The 19,322-nt window shown below is 53.6% G+C and overlaps 1 protein-coding gene across 1 annotated transcript; it reads left to right on the top strand.

The window, feature by feature from the left end:
- The first annotated feature begins 2,263 nt into the window (after window positions 1-2,263).
- TSPAN1 (tetraspanin 1) lies at window positions 2,264-14,162 on the top strand. The gene is made up of 8 exons (XM_050961851.1): window positions 2,264-2,384; window positions 2,872-2,936; window positions 7,280-7,480; window positions 8,690-8,764; window positions 9,705-9,803; window positions 10,719-10,859; window positions 12,238-12,321; window positions 13,116-14,162. Exons 2-8 carry the CDS (start codon window positions 2,880-2,882, stop codon window positions 13,167-13,169), a joined length of 711 nt encoding a protein of 236 aa, XP_050817808.1. The 5' UTR covers window positions 2,264-2,384; window positions 2,872-2,879; the 3' UTR covers window positions 13,170-14,162.
- Window positions 14,163-19,322: the final 5,160 nt, after the last annotated feature.

The following is a 19,322-nucleotide window of genomic DNA, read 5'->3' as shown; positions in this document are numbered from 1 at the left end:
TAACCCTAATAAATGAGTGTACCCCAAAGTAACGGGCAAAGCTGGTAACAGCCCCCTCTGCAGGGCACATCAGTGCAATAGTCCCACAGTCTCCTGCAAACTGCCCTGGCAATGACAATCTGCAGTGTGCACAGGCTGCAGCAATTCCAGGCCTCTGCTCTTGTGGGCTGAGGGAGCCGGCAGGCTAGATCCAACAAGCTGGCAACGTCCCAGGAACACGGCCCATACGGCAGAGCCATCCGGGGCTTGTGCTGCGCCATGGCCGAATCGTCTAGTCTGGCTCCCATTCCTATTTATAAACTTGGGTTTCCATGGGCTCCACTCTCCAGGAGTGACTCTGGGTGCGTCCTGCCAGCCTGCTTGCCCACAACGGAAATCACCCAAGTAGCTAATTAGTATAGTTAGTGCCTCCCCCTGCCTCCAGTTTCTGGATGACGCTGGCCCATCCACGATCCTGTGACTGAAAGCTGAAACGAGACAAATTCAGATTGGAAATATGGTGTAAATTCTTAGGGGAGAAAGTAATTAGCCATTGGAACAATTTAGCCAGGGTCATGGTGGATTCTCCATCACTGACAATTTTTTCAATCAAGATTGGATGGTTCTCTAAAAGCTCTGCTCTGGGGGTTATTTGGGGGAGTTCTCTGGCCTGTGTTCTACAGGAGGTCAGACTAACTGATCACAATGGTCCCTTCTGGCCTTGAAGTCTAGGATCTCTGAATCCAGCAGAGCCCCCCTGACCGGCTCCAGCCTGAAGGCACACCGGCCCAGAACGTGAACTCTGTTCAGGCAGCTCAATACCTTGAAGGATTTGAGCCAGAGACCCCAAAACATGAATTGTGGGTCCTCTCCACGGGTTCTTCCTTTACTTTACACCAGCATTTCTCAAAGTGGGGTCTGAGAGGGTACTCCAGGGGGTCTGCGGGCTGTGCCGATCAATTCCTCCCCTCCCTCCCAGTGTGTCCTGCATGTCGGGGAACAGCTGTTTAGCATCATGCAGGAGGTGCTGGGAGGGAGGGGGGAGGATAGGGGATGGGGCGCGCTCAGGGGAGGGGTGGAAAGAGATGTGGAAAAGGAGGGTTGGGGGAGTCTGGGCGGGGCCTGAGGAGGGACTTGGGGGTCCACAAATTATTTTTTATCAAAATGGAGGTCCTGGGGTTGTTGAAGTTTGAGAATTGCTGCTTTACACCACTGCAATGCAAGCATGTGAGTTACATACACACGAATGACCCTGCACACACGACACACGTGCCTGTGGACCCATGCAAGCTCCTGCAGACAATCGTGCAAACACACCCTCGCACACTCTCACGGGCATGCACACGGAAACATGCAGTCTGCATCACAAAAACCTCCCCACAAACCGCTGTTGATTTGAAAACGACATTCACACATTTACAGTCAAATGACGGGTGGGGCTCCTGGTCTGAAAACAGCACAACTCCCACCATCCCGCCGTGGCTAGCAAAGCTTCAGGAATAACAGTGGGCAGCAGAAAACCAGGCCCTCTAACCCCAGCTCTGTGGCCCAGATGCTGAAAGGGATCAAACCTAAAACCCCTTGGAGAATCTGGGCCCAAACATGTCAGCCTCGCTGGTCACTCAATTACAGATCGCAAAATCGCAACACTCCAACAAAAAAAAACTTCAAAAACAGACTCCAAGGAGAAACTGCAGAATTGGAATTAATTTGCAAACTGGACACCATTAAATTAGGCTTGAATAAAAAACTGGGAGTGGATGGGTCATTACACAAAGTAAAACTGTTTTCTCCATGCTAATTTCCCCCCCTACTGTTACTCACACCTTCTTGTCAACAGTTGGAAATGGGCCATCCTAATTATCACTACAAACATTTTTTCTCCTGCTGATAATAGCTCACCTTAATTAATTACCCTTGTTATAGTTAGTATGGCAACACCCATTTTTTCCATGTTCTCTGCATGTATATATTTTCCTACTGTATCTTCCACTCCATGCATCTGATGAAGTGGGTTTTAGCCTGCGAAAGCTTATGCCCAAATAAATTTGTTAGTCTCTAAGGTGCCACAAGCAGGAGGCAATATCAGGCTGCAGCCGCTAGGGGCCAGCAAGGACTAAAGAAAATCCTTCAACTACTCCCATAATCTACTAAAAAAAAAGTTTGTGAGGAGTGGACCATCCCCTGAGGGATTTGATTGGGCTGGAAGGGGGAAGTTTCTGATTGGAGGAGACAACTGCCACTTAGGCTCCCTTAAGAGGCTGGGCACAGCACCTGTGAAAGGACAGCAGGTCTGGGTCTGGCTCAGGTAGGACAGGCTCCCAGTGCCACAGGAGCAGTGCCTGGGTTGGGCTCTCGAGGCTGCTTTGGATTTTATTTCCCCCTCTCTGGATTGGATCACTAAGGTGAGCCCTGCATTCCCAGTGTGACCCCTCCCTTCTGCAGGTGGGGGGCTTGATTGGCAGGAGAAACACAGCCAGGTTCAGATCTTTGCCCCTGGGAGGGGGAAGCCCTGAGAAGGGAGTGGGGCTGGGGAGACTTGAGGGCTGCTGCAGTTGGGCTGGGAAACTTTCCTTAGACTCTCTGAGCAACAGTCAAAAAGAAATTGATTTGCCTCCGCTTCCTCTTTCTCTCTGCCGCAGAGGGGAGCCGTTTGGGTCTTCCCTAGTGTTTAAAAGCCCCACCCCTGGAAGGTAACTGAGCAGTCTCTGGGACTTGCTAAAGGGCTCAGTGCTGTGTGAGGCAGGGGTCTGCCCTAAAACTTCTCACTCAGAGGTGTCAGAGTAGCAGCTGTGTTAGTCTGGATCAGCAGAAAGAACGAGGAGTCCTTGTGGCACCTTAGAGACTAACACATTTATCTGGGCTCTGCTAATCTCTCCCTTTTCTTTTCAGGAGCAAAGATGGGCTGTTTCAGTTTCCTCAAGGTTATGATGATCTTGTTTAACCTGGCCATATTTGTAAGTACCTGCTGCGTTTCAGGCTGTTTCTCTTCTCTGCGGGAGCTAGATTTCAATGCCAGCAACTGTCCAGAAACAGTGACTCCGATTATTTTTAAAAAAGAACGAACCTGCCCTTGTTCTCAAAGCTCTGCTGGCCCCGGGGAACTTCGGGATGAGCACTGTGACTGCCTCTCATGAAACCTACAGCAGGGGTTAGGCTGAACAAGCGGTTTGCAAAGCTTTCCAGAGTCCCTTTCTCGGCGTGCTCCTTTGTATGAATTCAGGCGAAGTGCGCGTCTGCCCAGCGGGCAAGGCGGTGACTGGCATCTCGTGTGGACGCACTCAGGCCAGCTGCCCTCTAGCAAGCTCGCTGGAAGAGCAGCACGCACGTCGCAGCACGGACGCAGGCCGCCCTATAGCATTGGCACGGCTAGTTTTAATGAGTTAATTAGAGTACAGGCGGTAGGCCTAGCTCGTGATCCCTGAACGCTGGGGGTTGGCCATACTGCATAACGCTGGGTTTAAGTTTTTAAAGGGTCCCAGCCAAGGTGATCGCGTTTCAGTCTGGGCTTGCTTGGCAAACTGGCTTGCTCCGAACCTCTCGTGGTGGCTGCAGGGCTGTGACGCAGACAGATCGTGTCAGACTGTAAGCAGTCAGTTTCTACGCTGGAACGTGTTGCCCTCTGCAACCTCCAGTAGACCAGAGCCTCGGGCGATCACCTACATTGGACAGCTAGCCGCATAGGACATGTAAGCCAATCCTCCAGCAGGGTCTTTTCCAGGGCGCGGGTGGGCTAACCAGCCTCCTTTCCCTAAGACCCCCACCCCCGAGTTGGCCAGAACAAGACCTGCTGGAGCAGTTCCAGGAAACTGAGGCGTTGGGGCCACGGCTTATTATGGCTCCAGACTGAGACGGTCTCCAACGGTCCCTGATTGTTCTCCTCCCACGCCGTAGGCGACAATCGCACCCGTGGCACTGGAAGGAGAGCAGGGGGTGCAGTGACACCAGGATCCATCCAAACGCTCTTACTCCCTTGCAACCTGTATCCAGCCAGGCCACCCTGCTGGTGGAAATCTATCTGCTCCCTGGGAGCTCCACCACCGCAGAAGTGTGTTTTATTTTCTCTGTCTCTTTGACTCCCTTGGTACAGTACGAACCCTTATGGCCGGGATTCTGCCTTCATGGCTACTGGCCCTGCCGTCTGCGTGGGGTACCCTGGAAAGCCACAGGGGCCAGGTGCTGGCTAGAAAGTTGTCTGCAGTTTTGCTCTGTTCTGACCCCTCTGACTTGGGGCTCGTTGGTTGGATGCCACCCTCGTGAATTGAGACGAGGCCGGCAGGATTAGAACTGCACCGAGTTATACTTGGGGAGGATGAGAAAGCGGGGCTGAAGGTCCTGCCCTCTCTTCTTTCCCCCTCTGGCCTCCCCCTGTCAATGGGCGGACTCCCGGGCTGGACAGGAGATGCTCTGTCTCTCTCACTTTGCCAGGTGGGGGGTTGTTATAGGGCCAGCCAGAAGTCTTCCATCAAACCCCCCCCTTTTTTTTTTTAAATGGAAAAGTCTCCTTTAATTGAAAATCCAGGGGAAGCGTCTGCTGTCCTGGGGAGGACAGGGGAGGGGAAACCCCTCAGAAAACCCACTCTTTTGTTTTGTCCACTTTTTCGGCAGAGGGGTGGGGTGGGAAGGAATCCCATTCTTTTTCCAGGCAGCTCTGGTTTGTAGCTCACTGGCCCCGAGGATCTACTGGCATCTGCTGCCGTCTTTCCAATTACTGACTCTTTTCCCCTACGTTCCCGGGGCACCTGACCATGAACAGCATCAAGTCCAAATCTTGAGGCTGGGGTGTGAGACTGGCAAAAAGATGCAATAATAATGGTTCCGTCTCTTTCCCCCCAACGGGCTGACGCCTCTGCTCCTCTCAGGTTCCTCCCAGGTGGCTCTGATGGGGGGTTTCTCCATCTTCCTCTGCTCTGGATCCAATGAGAAAAGCTCAGCGGTGAGGGGTAATAATGGAGGTGACGAGTGACTCCTCTGGTGACTTTGTTTCCCCAGCCCCAAAGGACACTGCTTCATTCGCCCGGTGGACAAGGCCGCCTGTTCTCGCTCAGCTGGCGTGTGTTCAAAGGCAGAGCTGTCTCTGTGGCACTGGGGGGACGGTGGAGCTGCTCTGCTCCTGCAGCGTCCCACAGGAGAAGCAGTTCTCCCAGCCAGAGGGAAGTAGCTCTCTTCCGTGTATTTCTCCCCCTGGACTTGGCTAGGAGATATGGATAGGGAGGCTGGCTGCCTGGGTCCCTGCTAACCCAGTGTTGCTGGAATGATCAGCCCGGGAAAGCTCATTGGCCCGCGTGATTCTTCCTTTCTTCTCCCAACTGCTCTTGCTGCGGCCCTCAGAGATGGGCTGAGGTCCTTGAGGTCCTTGTCTCTCTACATGGACCCTCACAGGGGGAAGCTTGTCTGATCCAAGGGGCAGTGCCTCTGAAAGCGGAAGTGCGTGTGGTCTCCGGGCTTGTCCCAAAGCCGAGGCGGGCCCAACCTCTGCTGAAGCCTGTGGCTAGTCAGGTCCTAAGATGGCTGCAAAACACAGGAGGCTCCAGAACACTCGTTCACTTGGATACCGATGCGGGGATGGGGATTCTGCCCTCCAGGCCCGAGACATTGTTCTCCTCTGGAGTGATCTGACCTGCTGTGTGGTGCTTCTTGTGGAGTTGTCTCTGCTCTGATGGTCCCAGTTCCGAAAGGTGCTGGGAGGAAAACAGAGTCTTCCAAGGGGGGTCGGGGGGAGGGAGGCGGGGAGAACACCTAACTGGCTTCAAGATTGAGCTGGATAAGTGTATGGAGGGGATGGGATGATGAGGTTGCCTACAATAGCTGCGACAGCTAGCAGCAAATATCTCCAATGGCTGGTGATGGGACACTAGATGGGGAGTGCTCTGTGTCTGGCTGCTGGGTCTTGCCCACATGCTCAGGATCTAACTGATCACTATATTTGGGATCAGGAAGGAATTTCCCCCTGGGTCAGACTGGCAGAGACCCTGGGGGGGTTCGCCTTCCTCTGCAGCATGGGGCACGGGTCACTTGCAGGTTTAAACTGTTGTCAGTAGTGGATTCTCTATAACTTAAAGTCTTTAAACCATGATTAGAGGACATCAGTAACTCAGTCAGAAGTTTGGGGTCTATTTCAGGAGTGGGTGGGTGAGGTTCTGTGGTCTGCGATGTGCAGAAGATCACACAAGATGATTGTGATGGTCCGTTCTGACCTTAGTCTGTGAGAGGGAGGAATGAGTTGGCAGGGGCTTCTGGCAGATGACTCACCTGAGGGTGTCATTGGAGACTTGAGGAGGAATTTAAATGAGGAGAGGGAGGTAGCTAGGTGGATAGAGAGGGCAAACATTGGTGGCACTCTTGGGTACCGATCGCTGACTTCAGACCCTTTCCGTCCGGCGTGAGGGGCCCTTCACGATGTGTTGTCTGTAATGACCCCATCCTAGGCAAGGAGCTGACTGGAGGGGGTGAGGCTGGTGCAGTGGCTGGGCTCTCCTTCCCACTCCGCCAGCAAAGTATTATTCTCTTATCAGGGTTTATCTGCCCCACCCTGTGCTGGAATGCAAGTACAAAGACCTGTTCTGGGAAAGCAGAAGGTTGTAATCTCCTCAGCCAGTGCCAGGCATAATCAGAGGAAATGACTGACCCTGGGGTAGAAATCAGGAAGTTCTCTGAGACCCGCATGCTGTGTCAGAGCTTTCCTGGGTCTCCCAGTTCCAGAAACGGCCCTAGCCAGTGACTGAGCAGCTGTTCCCAGCCTAATCAGGGGGTCTCCAAATCTCTCTTGTGCAAAACACAGTGCCCTCAGCCCTGCCTCTGAGCCAAAACAAAACACGCTGGCTCCCTTGCCTACCGTGAACCCCTCCCCTGTGCACTTGAGTGAATCGACAACATGATTTGTCTCTATGGAGACCAGTAGTCAGGGCCTTGCCCTGTTACGGATTGTCCATGTTTCATGGGCAGCTTATGGTTGCTCTAGGGGAGCTGGATGGCACCGCTTTCCATGCTTGCTAACTCACCTGAGATTATCCCCCAAATCAGGAGACCTCTAATCTGCTCCATGAATCCTTCTTCTGTTTTGTGAAAGGGCCAGCCCTGGGTCATCAGTGCATGCTGGGGAGAGGAGACTAGCCTGTGAGCTAGAGGGGAAGGAAGTTGCAGTTAGCATGAGATCAGAACGTTCACAACTAAAAGTGAAAGGAGAAGATGGTTTTGCATTTCTGGCTCCCGTCAATATGGTGCTGGCTCCAGATGCTGTGTCCCTTAGTCCTTCCCAAGCCACCTCTGAAATAACACACGCCTCCCTCTTGCCTCCTAGCTTGGCGGAGGGACGCTCCTGGGTGTCGGGATCTGGGTCGCCGTGGACGGGAACTCGTTCTCCAGCATATTTGGCTCGTCCAGCACCTTGCAGTTTGTGAACGTGAGCTACTTCCTCATCGTCATCGGCGCCATCCTGGTGGTGCTTGGCTTCCTGGGATGCTGTGGGGCCCAGAAAGAGAGCAAATGCCTCCTGATCATGGTAAATCTCCAGCTCTGGGTGGTGTGAATCTGTGCTTGCTCTGTCTGTCTAGCCCACTTGTCAAGTTGCAGGTGGGGTAGGATGGTGGAAGAAGGGGGCTTTGTACCTCCAGTAGGGAGTTGAGGTCTGTCAGGCCAGTGACCTGCATTTGCAACCTCAGTCTGGACATGGTGGAAACACAGCTACTGCCTTGAAACGGGATGGATTTGATCCCGGGATGGATTTGTTCCCAGGATGGGGCCACTCAATCCATATCTGAATATTGGGGAGGGCTAGCTCAGTGGTTTGAGCATTGACCTGCTAAACCCAGGCTTGTGAGTTCAATCCTTGAGGGGGCCACTTTGGGATCTGGGGCAAAATCAGTACTTGGTCCTACTACTGAAGGCAGGGGGCTGGACTCCATGACCTTTTGGGGTCCCTTCCAGTTCTAGGAGATAGGTATATCTCCATATATTATTAGTATTGAGTGGCCCCCTCAAAATCCCATGCTCCATGGCAAGTGACTTGTTTCTTTGGAGAAAGGTTCCCTGCTTGATAGTAAACCCTGTCTCGCCCAAGTCTTGGGAGATCCCCATGGTAACAATCTCTCAGCCCCTTTGTCACCTGCTTGTGAACTAGCTGAAGCTGGCTTGGCCTTTCCCAAGTTTCTCCCCAGGGCTGCACCCGGCCCTGCTAATAGATTTATTCTCTTTATACGAAGGTTCTTTAGACACTTGGCCAAAAAATAATAGGGTCATGGAAGACCTCACCAGGGATGGGTGGGGGGGATTTGTGTGTAGAAACAACAGTCCAGGCTATTATGAATGCACTGGGAGTACAAATGTATTTAACGTGCATATAACATTGGTCCAGAAACGAGGCCCAGATCTCCTCTGAAGCAGAGTCCCCTTTCAAACCATCACATGCACACACTATATGGCGTTCAAACCTATCGTTGTTTGACCCTCCTAGTGACTGTCTTAGGAACCAGACTCTCTAGATCACGTGTAACAAAAGTAGCTGACCCAGCGCTATTCATTATATTCACGTAGGATGTACAAATCCTACTTAACCCATTGCACTAGCACTGACCTTTCTGCTTGGAGTTATTCAGCTGCGGAACAGACCCCCTGTTGCGATTACCAGGAAGCTGGCAGTGTTGTGGCCAGTCCCAGCTACATGGACTCGGACTCCATCCCGTCTCTAACCTCTGCGTTGTGTCTCCTCTAGTTCTTCTCGATCGTGCTGATCATCTTCATTGCTGAGATTGCTGCTGCGGTGGTGGCTCTGGTCTACACATCTATTGTAAGTCAGAGGGGGGTGGGCGGTCACGGTCCCCTGGAGGGACAGATCGCTCTGTCTCCTTTGCCCATTCCTGGAAGGACTTTACTTTAGGCCTTCTGCTAAGGGGGACACCGGAGGAGCTGAGATCAGTCCTCCCTGATGGGGGTTTACCATTGACTAGCAGCTCCTCAGAGGACCAGGTGGAACAGTGGGTGCTGAGGGTCTGGCCTCACTCATGGTGTTAGTGGGACAGGAGGGAAGCTTGCCCTGTGTGGGAATGCCTTACCCCTGGGGCTAGTCTGTCTCGGGAATTAGTCTCTCGGTCCTGCCCGGAAAACGGCCTGGCACGCGGTTGCAAGGCCTGGTGCGATGCAGCCCCGTCTGGGTGGGGGGCGAGGCTGCCCAGTGTTGTAGGGGGGTGAGGGGCTGGGGGGGGATGTGGATTTAGTCTATTCACACACCCCCATCCCCTGCAGCATCAGTAGCACGCACGCTGCAGCGTGGGTCCTGGGGATTGAAACGGAGGTGGAAAAGCGAACGCTGCAGGCGATGGCAAAGCAGATGAAAGCTCTGGCCCGCTTTCTGTGGCAGCAGTCCTGAGCTGATGCCAGGAATGTCCTGTGCCGTAGGCCAGGGTGGTGTCAGACCCACTCGGGGACGGTCGTTCCTGTTCTCACTTCGTGCTTACAGACCTCACGTGTCTTACGTAACTGGGGAACTCTTTGACCTGTCACACAGTGAGTGCTGTGCTGGCCCCTTTCACCAGGAACAGAAACTTCCCCAGCGTGCCCACCTGCCTGGTATAGCCAGGGCAGCCCCCCTCCCAAATGCAGAGGTTGCTGGTGTACCTGTAGGGACGCCAGGATTCTCCAAGCACCCCATTAAGCTTTGGCCTCTCCCCGCATGCATGCAAGGCCGTTGGGCTAATGCCCGCTGTGATGTCATCTGAACTCTCTTCTAGGCGGAGAATATCCTGGAAGCAACGGTGACTCCGACGCTGAAGAATCAGTACGGGAAGGTTCCTGAAGTCACACAGATCTGGAACACCACCATGAGTACGGTGAGCTGGCCTGCGCGGGCCTCCAGCCACAAACCCTCGGGTTATTTACAAGCTACCTCTCTCGGGAGTGGCCTCTCTGGTTAGAGACTGAGGGGAGCCTTCCCGGGATGAGGCAATAGACTTTGTCTTGGACACTTGGGCCTTGTAAAGAGCTTCCCAGAGCCTGACAGCTGGGATTTGGTTCCTTCTGGGGTTGCCTGCCCGGGACAGATCTTCTCTGCCCGCTCAGCGAGCACAGCTCCTGTGTGAGCCACTGGACTGCATGTTCGAGAAGCTGAAAGTGAACACTCCTCAGCTGACACCCAAGTCTGAGCTAGCAGCAAACGTGCCGGCCCGGCCCCCTTCATTCTGATCATCCCCTAGACCCTGTGTCTACCGCTCTTTGGTTGCCGATGGACAGAAGAGGTCCCATCTGAGCCCATCCACTGAGCTTCCCCTCCTGTGCTATGGGTGATGGGGGACATAACTTCAAATGCACATGGGGTACAAGTGTCTGGAACCAACCCCACTCCCCTCTGGCAACACAGAGCGCCGCTGGGACAAAATGCACAAGCCTGCAGTTGCCTCTGATAAGCTGCGGTCGTCAAAGGCCCCTCTTCTCTCAAGAGTCGGGGCTGAACCCCAAAGCCTGGCCCAGCTCCAGCCTGGGGAACGACGTTCTGCCTTCCTCTTGGTTTCGGCTGGATGCATTGTCGCTCATTGCTTCCAATCCTGTCCTAACTGGCTGTACCATCTCCCCAGATGGCTTCATCCACCACTGCAGGGTACGGACAGGCCCCTAGATTAACTGGTTTGTAATCTGTCCGTGGAGCTTTTTGAGGTCTCTGGTTGGGACATGATGGCAAAACCATGAGGTGTTGGGCACGTTCTGTTCCTTGCTCTCAATTCTCCTCCTCCTCCTCCTCCTCCTCGCAGGTGAAATGCTGCGGCTTGATGAACTACACAGACTTCACTGACTCTTACTACTACAAGGAACACAACACGTACCCAGCGTTCTGCTGCAAGCCCGTAAGCAGCTCGTGCAGCGAGGCAGCTGCACGCAACAGCAGTGTCCAGGTATGAAGACACGACAGCTTTTGCCTTATGGCTGCAGGACCCCACACGGCTAGAAGGGCGTGAGTTTTGCTGTGGAAACTAGGCCACTGTCCCTCTCTGACATCTGCTCTTGGAGTATCTGGGGATGTCCCCCTCCCATCAGAGAGGGAGGTGGGACTAGTTTGTGAATCACAGAAGTTTGGCGTAAGGCAGAGGAGGAGCAGGTTTGTACTGCACTGGGGGCCTGAGCTTATCTCTGCCTTCCTATCTCTGCAACTGACTTGCTCTACAACCCTTTCCAAGTCACTTGTCCTCTCTACGTCCCTTCCCTACCTGTAAGTGTCGGGATGAGGACACGTCTTGCGAAGCGCTTGGAGGCCTGTAGGTGGTACACATGAGGAAGGCTGACCCTGCAGATAACTCTGGCCTGGTCTAGGGGATTTTGTCTATAGATTCTAATAGGTTTATTCTCTTGATATGAAAGTTCTTTAGACACTTAGCCGAAAAATAATAGGGTCACGGAAGACCTCACCAAGGATGAGTGGGAGGGATTTGTGTGTAGAAGCAACTGTCCAGACCATTACAAATGCACTGGGAGTACAAATGTATTTAACATGCATATAACATTGGTCCAGAAACGAGGCCCAGATCTCCTCTGAAGCTGAGTCCCCTTTCAAACCAGCACATGCACGCACTATATGGCGTTCAAACCTATCGCTGTTTGACCCTCCTAGTGACTGTCTTAGGAACCAGACTCTCTAGATCACGTGTAACAAAAGTAGCTGACCCAGCCCTATTCGTTATATTCACGTAGGACATACAAATCCTACTTAGGTCAGTGCTTGTGCAATGGGTTTTCTGCTTGGAGTTATTCTCAGCTGCGGAACAGACCCCCTGTTGCGATTACCATCCAGTGCATTTTTGGACATCTAGACTGGGTGCTTTTAATTTGGGAGTGGGAGGGTGGGGAGGGGAGGCTGTGCCCAAATCAAATCCTCCCAAAGCGGCCTGACTTCTGTTAATATTGGAGTCTTCCTGGGTGTTTCTAGTTAGGCACCCAAAAATCACTCCACCTCTCAGTTGGGAAGCTGAACTGAGCCTTACTGATCCCTGAAGTGCCCATATATGATGGGTATCCTGCTTGGTATATACAGCCAGGGCACTGCCGGGTGCACTCCCTCCCTTCTCAGACAACAGCGTCAGCACCCCCCATGAGACTCCCTTCAGAAGCACTCAGCTAGTCGCTTGGTGCTGGCAAACCCCCAGTGCAGCAGGTGGACTGGAAGGGGAGCTGTGTCCTTCAGCTGAGGGGGCATTCAGCCGCCTTGCTCCAACTGGCTTCCATTGCTTGCTTGGCTCCGGCTCTTTCTAACCGAGCTGGTTTCCCTTTTTCCCTTAGGGTTGCTTCCAGCAGCTGCTGAGCGAGATTCGCACGAATGCGGGCGTGGTGGGGGGCGTGGCGGCAGGGATCTGTGCGTTAGAGGTAAGTCCCACGCTGGCTCCTGGCTGTAGAAACTAGGCGAGGATAGGGTGACCAGACAGCAAAATCGGGACAGGGTGGGGGGTAATAGGAGCCTATATAAGAAAAAGACCCAAAATTCAGGACTGTCCCTATAAAATCGGGACGTCTGGTCACCCTAGGCAGGGATGTAGGTCTGCGCGGCTGCCGTCCCACTGTCTCCCCTCCACTGCTCCAAACAAGGGGCATGTCCAGTAAGGGAGAGGCTAGAGTCGCAGACTCGACCTCTGAGCTCTCCTCATTCAAGGCTGCAGGCTCAGGCTTGTTTCCTCTGCTCCCGGGGCGCCCGGCCACGCTGCCAGAGCATCTGTGACCACCAGTGGCTCCAACCCCAGCCCGGGCACCCTGGAGCCGGGCGCCTGAGTTGGGATCAAGGAGGGGGAGCCACAAAACAAGAGGAGGTGGGAAAGCCGGGGGAAAGAATGGGCAGAAAGAAAGGTGACGGCAGCTACTTGAGGACATGGCACAAGGCTGCTTGCCCACTGCAGCTGTAGCAGCTTAGCTGGGGCGGATGGGAACCACCGAGGCAGCCTGACAGCCAGTCTTGAACCTCTGCATGCACCCGGCCTTGACCCTCAGTGCCCGTTTCCCACGTGTCGTGAGGGGAAGCAACAGGAGAGGGAGGATGATGGGGCACAAGACACGCTGACCAGTGGGTTACAGTTGCGTGATCCAGAGGCTGCGTCTAGCCAATGAGGAGAAAGAAGAAAAGGCCTCCCTGGCAACAGGAGATATTAAACCTACTGACCTCTCTTTAGATTGCAGCCATGGTCGTATCCATGTACCTGTACTGCCAGCTGGATAAGAAGTGAGGCCTGGAGAAGGCGGCGGGTCCTTTTCCCCTGGGCAGAAGAGGACGAACGATACATTCTTGCCTCTGTCTTGAGAATCAAACATTTCTTGGGCCCAACACACTCTGTCCTATGCACTGTGATTAGTTTTTAAATGATCTCCTGAGCTGACAGCTGTAGAGCGTGTGTTTGTGTATGTGTGTGTATATATGTATATTTTACCTAGTGTGACGGATCGATAATGTGTACATACAAACACTTCCGAAGTGGAAAGAACTTCCGTTTCATGCCGGAGCTCCTGTGCCAAAGCCTGGCGGGGCTACGGATGCCGCTCCATCCCCTCTGTGGTCTGTGTGATCTTAGCTAGCTGCGGGGAGATCTTGCTAGGAGATGACCAGCTCAGACTGCAGCTTGTGCTCCTTTTCCCAGCCCTCCTTGTTCACCAGATCCTTTGGCCCAGTCTAAGTGCACAGGGCTAGATTCTGGCTGGTGGTTGGCTGGTGTGAATCAAGCGTCTTCCACTGACTACGATGAAGCGACCGCTAACTGACAGCAGAGCAACTGCTGTAAGAGTCTAGATTAGTGGAGAAGGCTTGGACCTCCTGGGGTGGGAGAGAACGTCCAGCCAAGCTAAAACGGGCCATCACGTCCTTCTTGCTTTAAGCACGTAGGCTAGAGGGAAGCGTGTAGGCCAAGGGAAACGGTCTCGGGCTGCTCCGGCTTGATTTTTTTCCCTGTCTCTCTCCCTTCAACTCTGTCCCGGGCCACCCTCCTCTCTTCAGCTTGCGCACCCTCCCACTTGAAGGCGTGGGGCTGGGTTAGATGGCACAACACGATGCTGGGAGCTTACCAGGGGAGCCCCTGCAGACTGAGTCTGTCCTGTATATTTTTACACTGTGAAGGCACCCCTCCCCCCCCAATTAATTTATAATCTCAAGTGTAAATTATTTTCTGAATGTGGAATGAAGGTTTGCGCACAATATGTTCCAATAAACTCTTTAACGAAGGACTTGACCGCGGGGTGCTGTCGTGCTGCATTAACTAGCCAGCCTTGGTACTTTGCTGGCCCCCATCCCCCTTGTACAGCTGGGGAAACTGAGGCACGGAGACATTAAGTGAGTTGCCTAAGTGCATGGAGGAAATCTGTGGCAGAGCAGGGGCTCCCACCTTAGTCTCCTAAGGTTTAGGTAAATGTCCTAGTGACTGGCCATCCCTCCTGTTTCCGTGCCAGCCGACCACTTTCCTGTGCATCTGTAGGAGCGTGGGGGAAACCAATAAGCCAGGCCTGACTGCTGCTGCCATTAGCCCCTACAGGTGCCCTATTGTGCTAGGTGCTGTACCAGCCCGTCCTAAGCACCAATCGGGCTGTCTTTCATTTAGCCATGCAAAGGGGTATGTACTGACAAACAGGGCAGGTGGCTATAGACCAGTGGCAGTAGACACCCTGCAAAGTCAGACTCATGCTCCTACAGTGAGTGGAAATTCACTCCATCGCGGGCCCTCGGGAAGGGGTGGTGCGTGGGGAAAAGGTGGGTGGCAGAGGCAGCCGCCCCCCACCTCAGTAAAGAGAGACTCATAACCCAGGAAGATCCCAGCTGCTGTGGGAGCTGGAATGACAGGCTGGGGCACCATGGGTTGGAGGCAGCAGGGGTGAAAGCGTGATGGTGCTGGGGGAAGCAGAGGGCAGGCAGGGGGCCGTTGGCAGATCAGAGAGGGGCGGATCAGATTGGCAGGGGCACGAAGCAGTGAAAGACCTTCAGGGGCAGCTCTAGGTATTTTGCTGCCCCAACCACTGCAGGCAGGCTGCCTTCGGCAGGTCCCCGGTCCTGCGGATTCAGTGGCAGCCTGTGGGAGGTCTGCCAAAGCCGCGGGACCAGCGGACCCTCTGCAGACATGCAACCGAAGGCAACCTGCCTGCTGCCCTCGCGGCGACTGGCAGAGCGCCCCCCGTGGCTTGCCGCCCAAGGCATGCCCTTGGTGTGCTGGTGCCTGGAGCTGCCCCTGAGGACCTTCAAGGGGAGGCGAGAGCTCAGGCTTCCCAGAAGCGGTTTAACACCTTCTCTCCGGCCGCCAGTTCAATTCTTGTGCGGTGCCCGCTCTGGCCTCACCTGTGTTTAAAAGCAAAGAGGGCGGCAGGCAAGCCCTGCTTTCACAACAGCCCACGCCACCCGTGCCAAGCTTGGCGCAGGGCAGGGGCGTGAGGCTGTGTGCAGGTTCCCCACAAAGCAATGGCCTATTTGCCTTGCAAATGCGCTCCCTCTGGCTGCTTTGGTTAAGGCAGCACCCATCCACTTCCAGCAACTACAGCCAGCAGGAATATTAGGGGGAGGGGAGATTGTATAAACAGATGGGGGCTGGAACACGTGTGGCTCAGCCACTGAAATGCTGGGTTGAAGCCAAGCGCTTTAGAGGCGCCAAGGATCAGACGGCCAACGCACCATTCACCCCAGCTCCTTCCCTGCATGCAGGCCAAAAACAGGGCAGCCGTGCCCAGCTGCCCCAGGCAGCTTGGGGGATGGCCAGTCAGCTGAGCTGAGCTCAGGTGCCACTGGTCACCACCCAAGTGCCCAGCCCGGGTCTCATGCAGCCTGGGGTTTAAATGCCACTAGATGCACATGACCACTAGCCAATAGGCAGCTAATACAGACCAGAGATGGACCCTGGGGTCCATGGGCTGCAGCCATCTTGGAGGGGAGATGGTTTGCCTGGCTAACCCCTACTAAACTCTGGCATCTAAGCGCCCTGCTCGGTGTGTAGAGCCCCTGGCTCCTGCTGACAGGGACTTTCCTGTAAACCTTCTCCATGCCACGGCCATAGCAAGAGCTATTTGTGTTTATTTAGAGGATGGAGCACTAGACTGGGAAGCAGGAGATCTGGGTTCTATGCCTGGCTTGGCCACTGGCCTGCTGCATGAAGTTGGGCAAGTCCCGTCATCACCCTGTGCCTCAGTTTCCCCATCTATAAAATGAGGCTCATGATACTGCCCTTCTCTGTAAAGTGCTTTGAGATCTACTGGTGAAAAGCACCATTCGAAGAGCTAGGTATTATTACAAAGTAAGACTAGCCTGATTTTCTAGAGCTACTGAGTGCTCTTGCCTCCACTGGCTTCCAAGGGTCAATGAGACCCCGGGGAGTTCAGCACCACTAGACAATGAAGCCTCTTCTTATGCTCCCAGGTGTGAACACTCTGCTCTGCTGTCTGTTGTGAGCACAAGATTCCCAGAGGGCTTGGCCATGCGTACATCACTCCGTCTGGGCGTTAGCGAGAGTGGCAGTAGACCATGCCAGCAGTCCAGGGGTTAATAAGGCCAATGCATGCTAAGAGGGAGGGAAGTGAGCTAAGGCCAGAGTTTGCACTGCCCTTATCCGGCTGAAATGTTCTATCTCAAGCCAGTAAACTCATCCAGCCATGGCCGATACAAGCAAATTCTAGCCTCTTCTTTATCTTTATAAGCAGCAAAGAATCCTGTGGCACCTTATAGACTAACAGACGTCTTGGAGCATGAGCTTTCGTGGGTGAATACCCACTTCGTCAGACGCATGTAGTGGAAATTTCCAGGGGCAGGTATATATATGCAGGTAAGCTAGAGATAATGAGGTTAGTTCAATCAGGGAGGATGAGACCCTGTTCTTGCAGTTGAGGTGTGAAAATCAAGGGAGGAGAAATTGGTTTTGTAGTTGGCAAGCCATTCACTGTCTTTGTTTAATCCTGAGCTGATGGTGTCAAATTTGCAGATGAACTGAAGCTCAGCAGTTTCTCTTTGAAGTCTGGTCCTGAAGTTTTTTTGCTGCAGGATGGCCACCTTAAGGTCTGCTATAGTGTGGCCAGGGAGGTTGAAGTGTTCTCCTGCAGGTTTTTTGTATATTGCCATTCCTAATATCTGATTTGTGTCCTTTTATCCTTTTCCATAGCGACTGTCCAGTTTGGCCGATGTACATAGCAGAGGGGCATTGCTGGCATATGATGGCATATATTACATTGGTGGATGTGCAGGTGAATGAGCCGGTGATGGTGTGGCTGATCTGGTTAGGTCCTGTGATGGTGTCGCTGGTGTAGATATGTGGGCAGAGTTGGCATCAAGGTTTGTTGCATGGATTGGTTCCTGAGCTAGAGTTCCTATGGTGCGGTGTGCAGTTACTGGTGAGAATATGTTTCAGGTTGGCAGGTTGTCTGTGGGCGAGAACTGGCCTGCCACCCAAGGCCTGTGAAGGTGTGGGATCATTGTCCAGGATGGGTTGTAGATCCCTGATTATGTGTTGGAGGGGTTTTAGCTGGGGACTGTATGTGATGGCCAGTGAAGTCCTGTCTTTATAGACAGCAAAGAGAGATGACACAAGCCATCTACTGCCTTTATCTCGATGCAATGCAGATAAACTCATTGCTCTATTCTAAAGAGGGCAATTTGGTGCTGAGGATGGGGAGGGGCACCTGCTGGTGCGGCAGCAGGAATTGTGTACAGCCTCTAGCACAACGGGGCCCTGATCGCAGGTGGGATACAAATAACCGAAGCAGGTTGGAAAAGTCCCAACAAAACCGGTTTTCCTCCGAATTCACCGATTTGGCTAAAGGGAACATCCTGTGGAGATGGTTCGATTTTGATGACGTTCCTCCCAAAACCAGGCAGGATTCTGATGCAGCCCGGCCCGCCTGGCAGCTTTCAAAACCTGCCTTGCCCGCCCGGCTCCTTGACAGCTGCCTGGCAGGCTGCTGGGGGACCCAGACTTCCAGGGTCTGCAGCCCAGCTGGACTGGCCTGGAGCCAAGGACCATAGGGTGCTTCCAGGATCCACATCCCTGAAGCAGCCAGCTGCCTGCACTTCCCTAGAGCTGGGATGCCCAGGGCTTTCATGGAGCATCCAGAAATATTTGGGGAGGGGAGGTGGGTCATTCCAAATTGGAATCAAACCAAATTTCAAATGATCAAAATGCTCCACGGAAGAGAGTTCCCTTTCTCTTTCCAGATGATAGGGATGGTGCATTCAGTAGCTCCTGGCTGTGCATGGGCATCAGCCTCCCTTCACAGCACAACGATTCTGTGGCAACGCAAGACTTCATTGCTGCGAGCTGGCATGGGGATGGGGGCACCGTGCTATGTGCTACCTGGGCGAAAGGAAAGTCTGTGCCAGGAGTAGTGGTGCATAGCCTCTGTTCAGAAGGTGAGGCATAAGGGGGAGATTCGGTCCACTAGAACAGGGCAGCGCACATACCAGCAGGCCTATATGCTACATATCCACCACCCTAACGTTTACTGTGAGGGAGAGGGATTTATTATGGGGGCTTGTGGGTTCCCTGGCCCATTTTCCTACTGGGGCAGATCTTGGTTAAAGCCACTGAGGGGAAGCACAGCGTCTAGGATTCTAGTCCTGGTTTTGCCACTGACCCGTTATACGACCAGGAACAAAAGTCCATGCCTCGGTTTTCCCATCTGAAAACTGGGCACAAAGCTACTGATCTCCTGGGGTGCGTCAAGGCTGCTGAACATTTGGGAGGAGTCAGAGAAGTGCCTTAGACATGTAAGGTCTATACAAGGGAGCAGATTCCAGGGGGACTGGGCAGGTATTTGATTCCAGGCTGAGAGGAGGAGGAGACTACAGAAGGACTGCAATGCCCATTCACTACATACATCTGCAAAAAACTGCCCCTCTCCTGATCCTGCAAGTTCTGCCCCTCTCTGACTGTAGTGACACCGACACCAGCTGGGCCGGCAGCTGCGTTGTGGCTGCGATTTCCTGACTCGGTCGGTTTCTTCCTTTCTGTTGACTGGAGAATGACTGAGCCCCTCTGGTTCAGTTCAGGTCAAGTGCCCCCGTATTCTCCCTGGGTGGTACCACAAGCACCTAGTCTCAGGCTTCAGTCTGCCCCGGCCATTAACCCTCTTGGGCGGAGACACACACGAATCTCTCTCTCTCTTCCAGGCCACTCAGTCTCCTGACCATACTGTGATATCCCAGCACAAGACTGGACCCCTGAGGTCCTGTCCGTGGACCACAGATCCTGGCTGTTCCTTGGATCAGGAAGACGGCCCTAAGCCTGTTTCAGACCAGCCTTTTTGGCCCAAACTCTTGCTTTTCTGTGGCCCTGGAGACTCCAGTTTGAACTGGTATATGCAAAGCTTGCAAGGGGAGGGTTCAAAAGACTGAGAATTTAGCATCCTCCTCCTCCGAGAGGAGTTAC

The sequence above is a fragment of the Gopherus flavomarginatus genome, chromosome 7, assembly GCF_025201925.1.
Source record: "Gopherus flavomarginatus isolate rGopFla2 chromosome 7, rGopFla2.mat.asm, whole genome shotgun sequence".
Taxonomy (NCBI): Eukaryota; Metazoa; Chordata; order Testudines; family Testudinidae; genus Gopherus; species Gopherus flavomarginatus.
This window is presented reverse-complemented; position numbering and strand designations above follow the sequence as displayed.

Bases quoted from the DNA above. Each gene is read 5' to 3' on its own strand.
- TSPAN1 (XM_050961851.1), top strand. From the start codon at position 2,880: ATGGGCTGTTTCAGTTTCCTCAAGGTTATGATGATCTTGTTTAACCTG. The intron at 9,804-10,718 runs GTGAGCTGGCCT...TCCTCCTCGCAG, and splicing joins GGAACACCACCATGAGTACG to GTGAAATGCTGCGGCTTGAT. The intron at 10,860-12,237 runs GTATGAAGACAC...TTTTTCCCTTAG, and splicing joins CACGCAACAGCAGTGTCCAG to GGTTGCTTCCAGCAGCTGCT.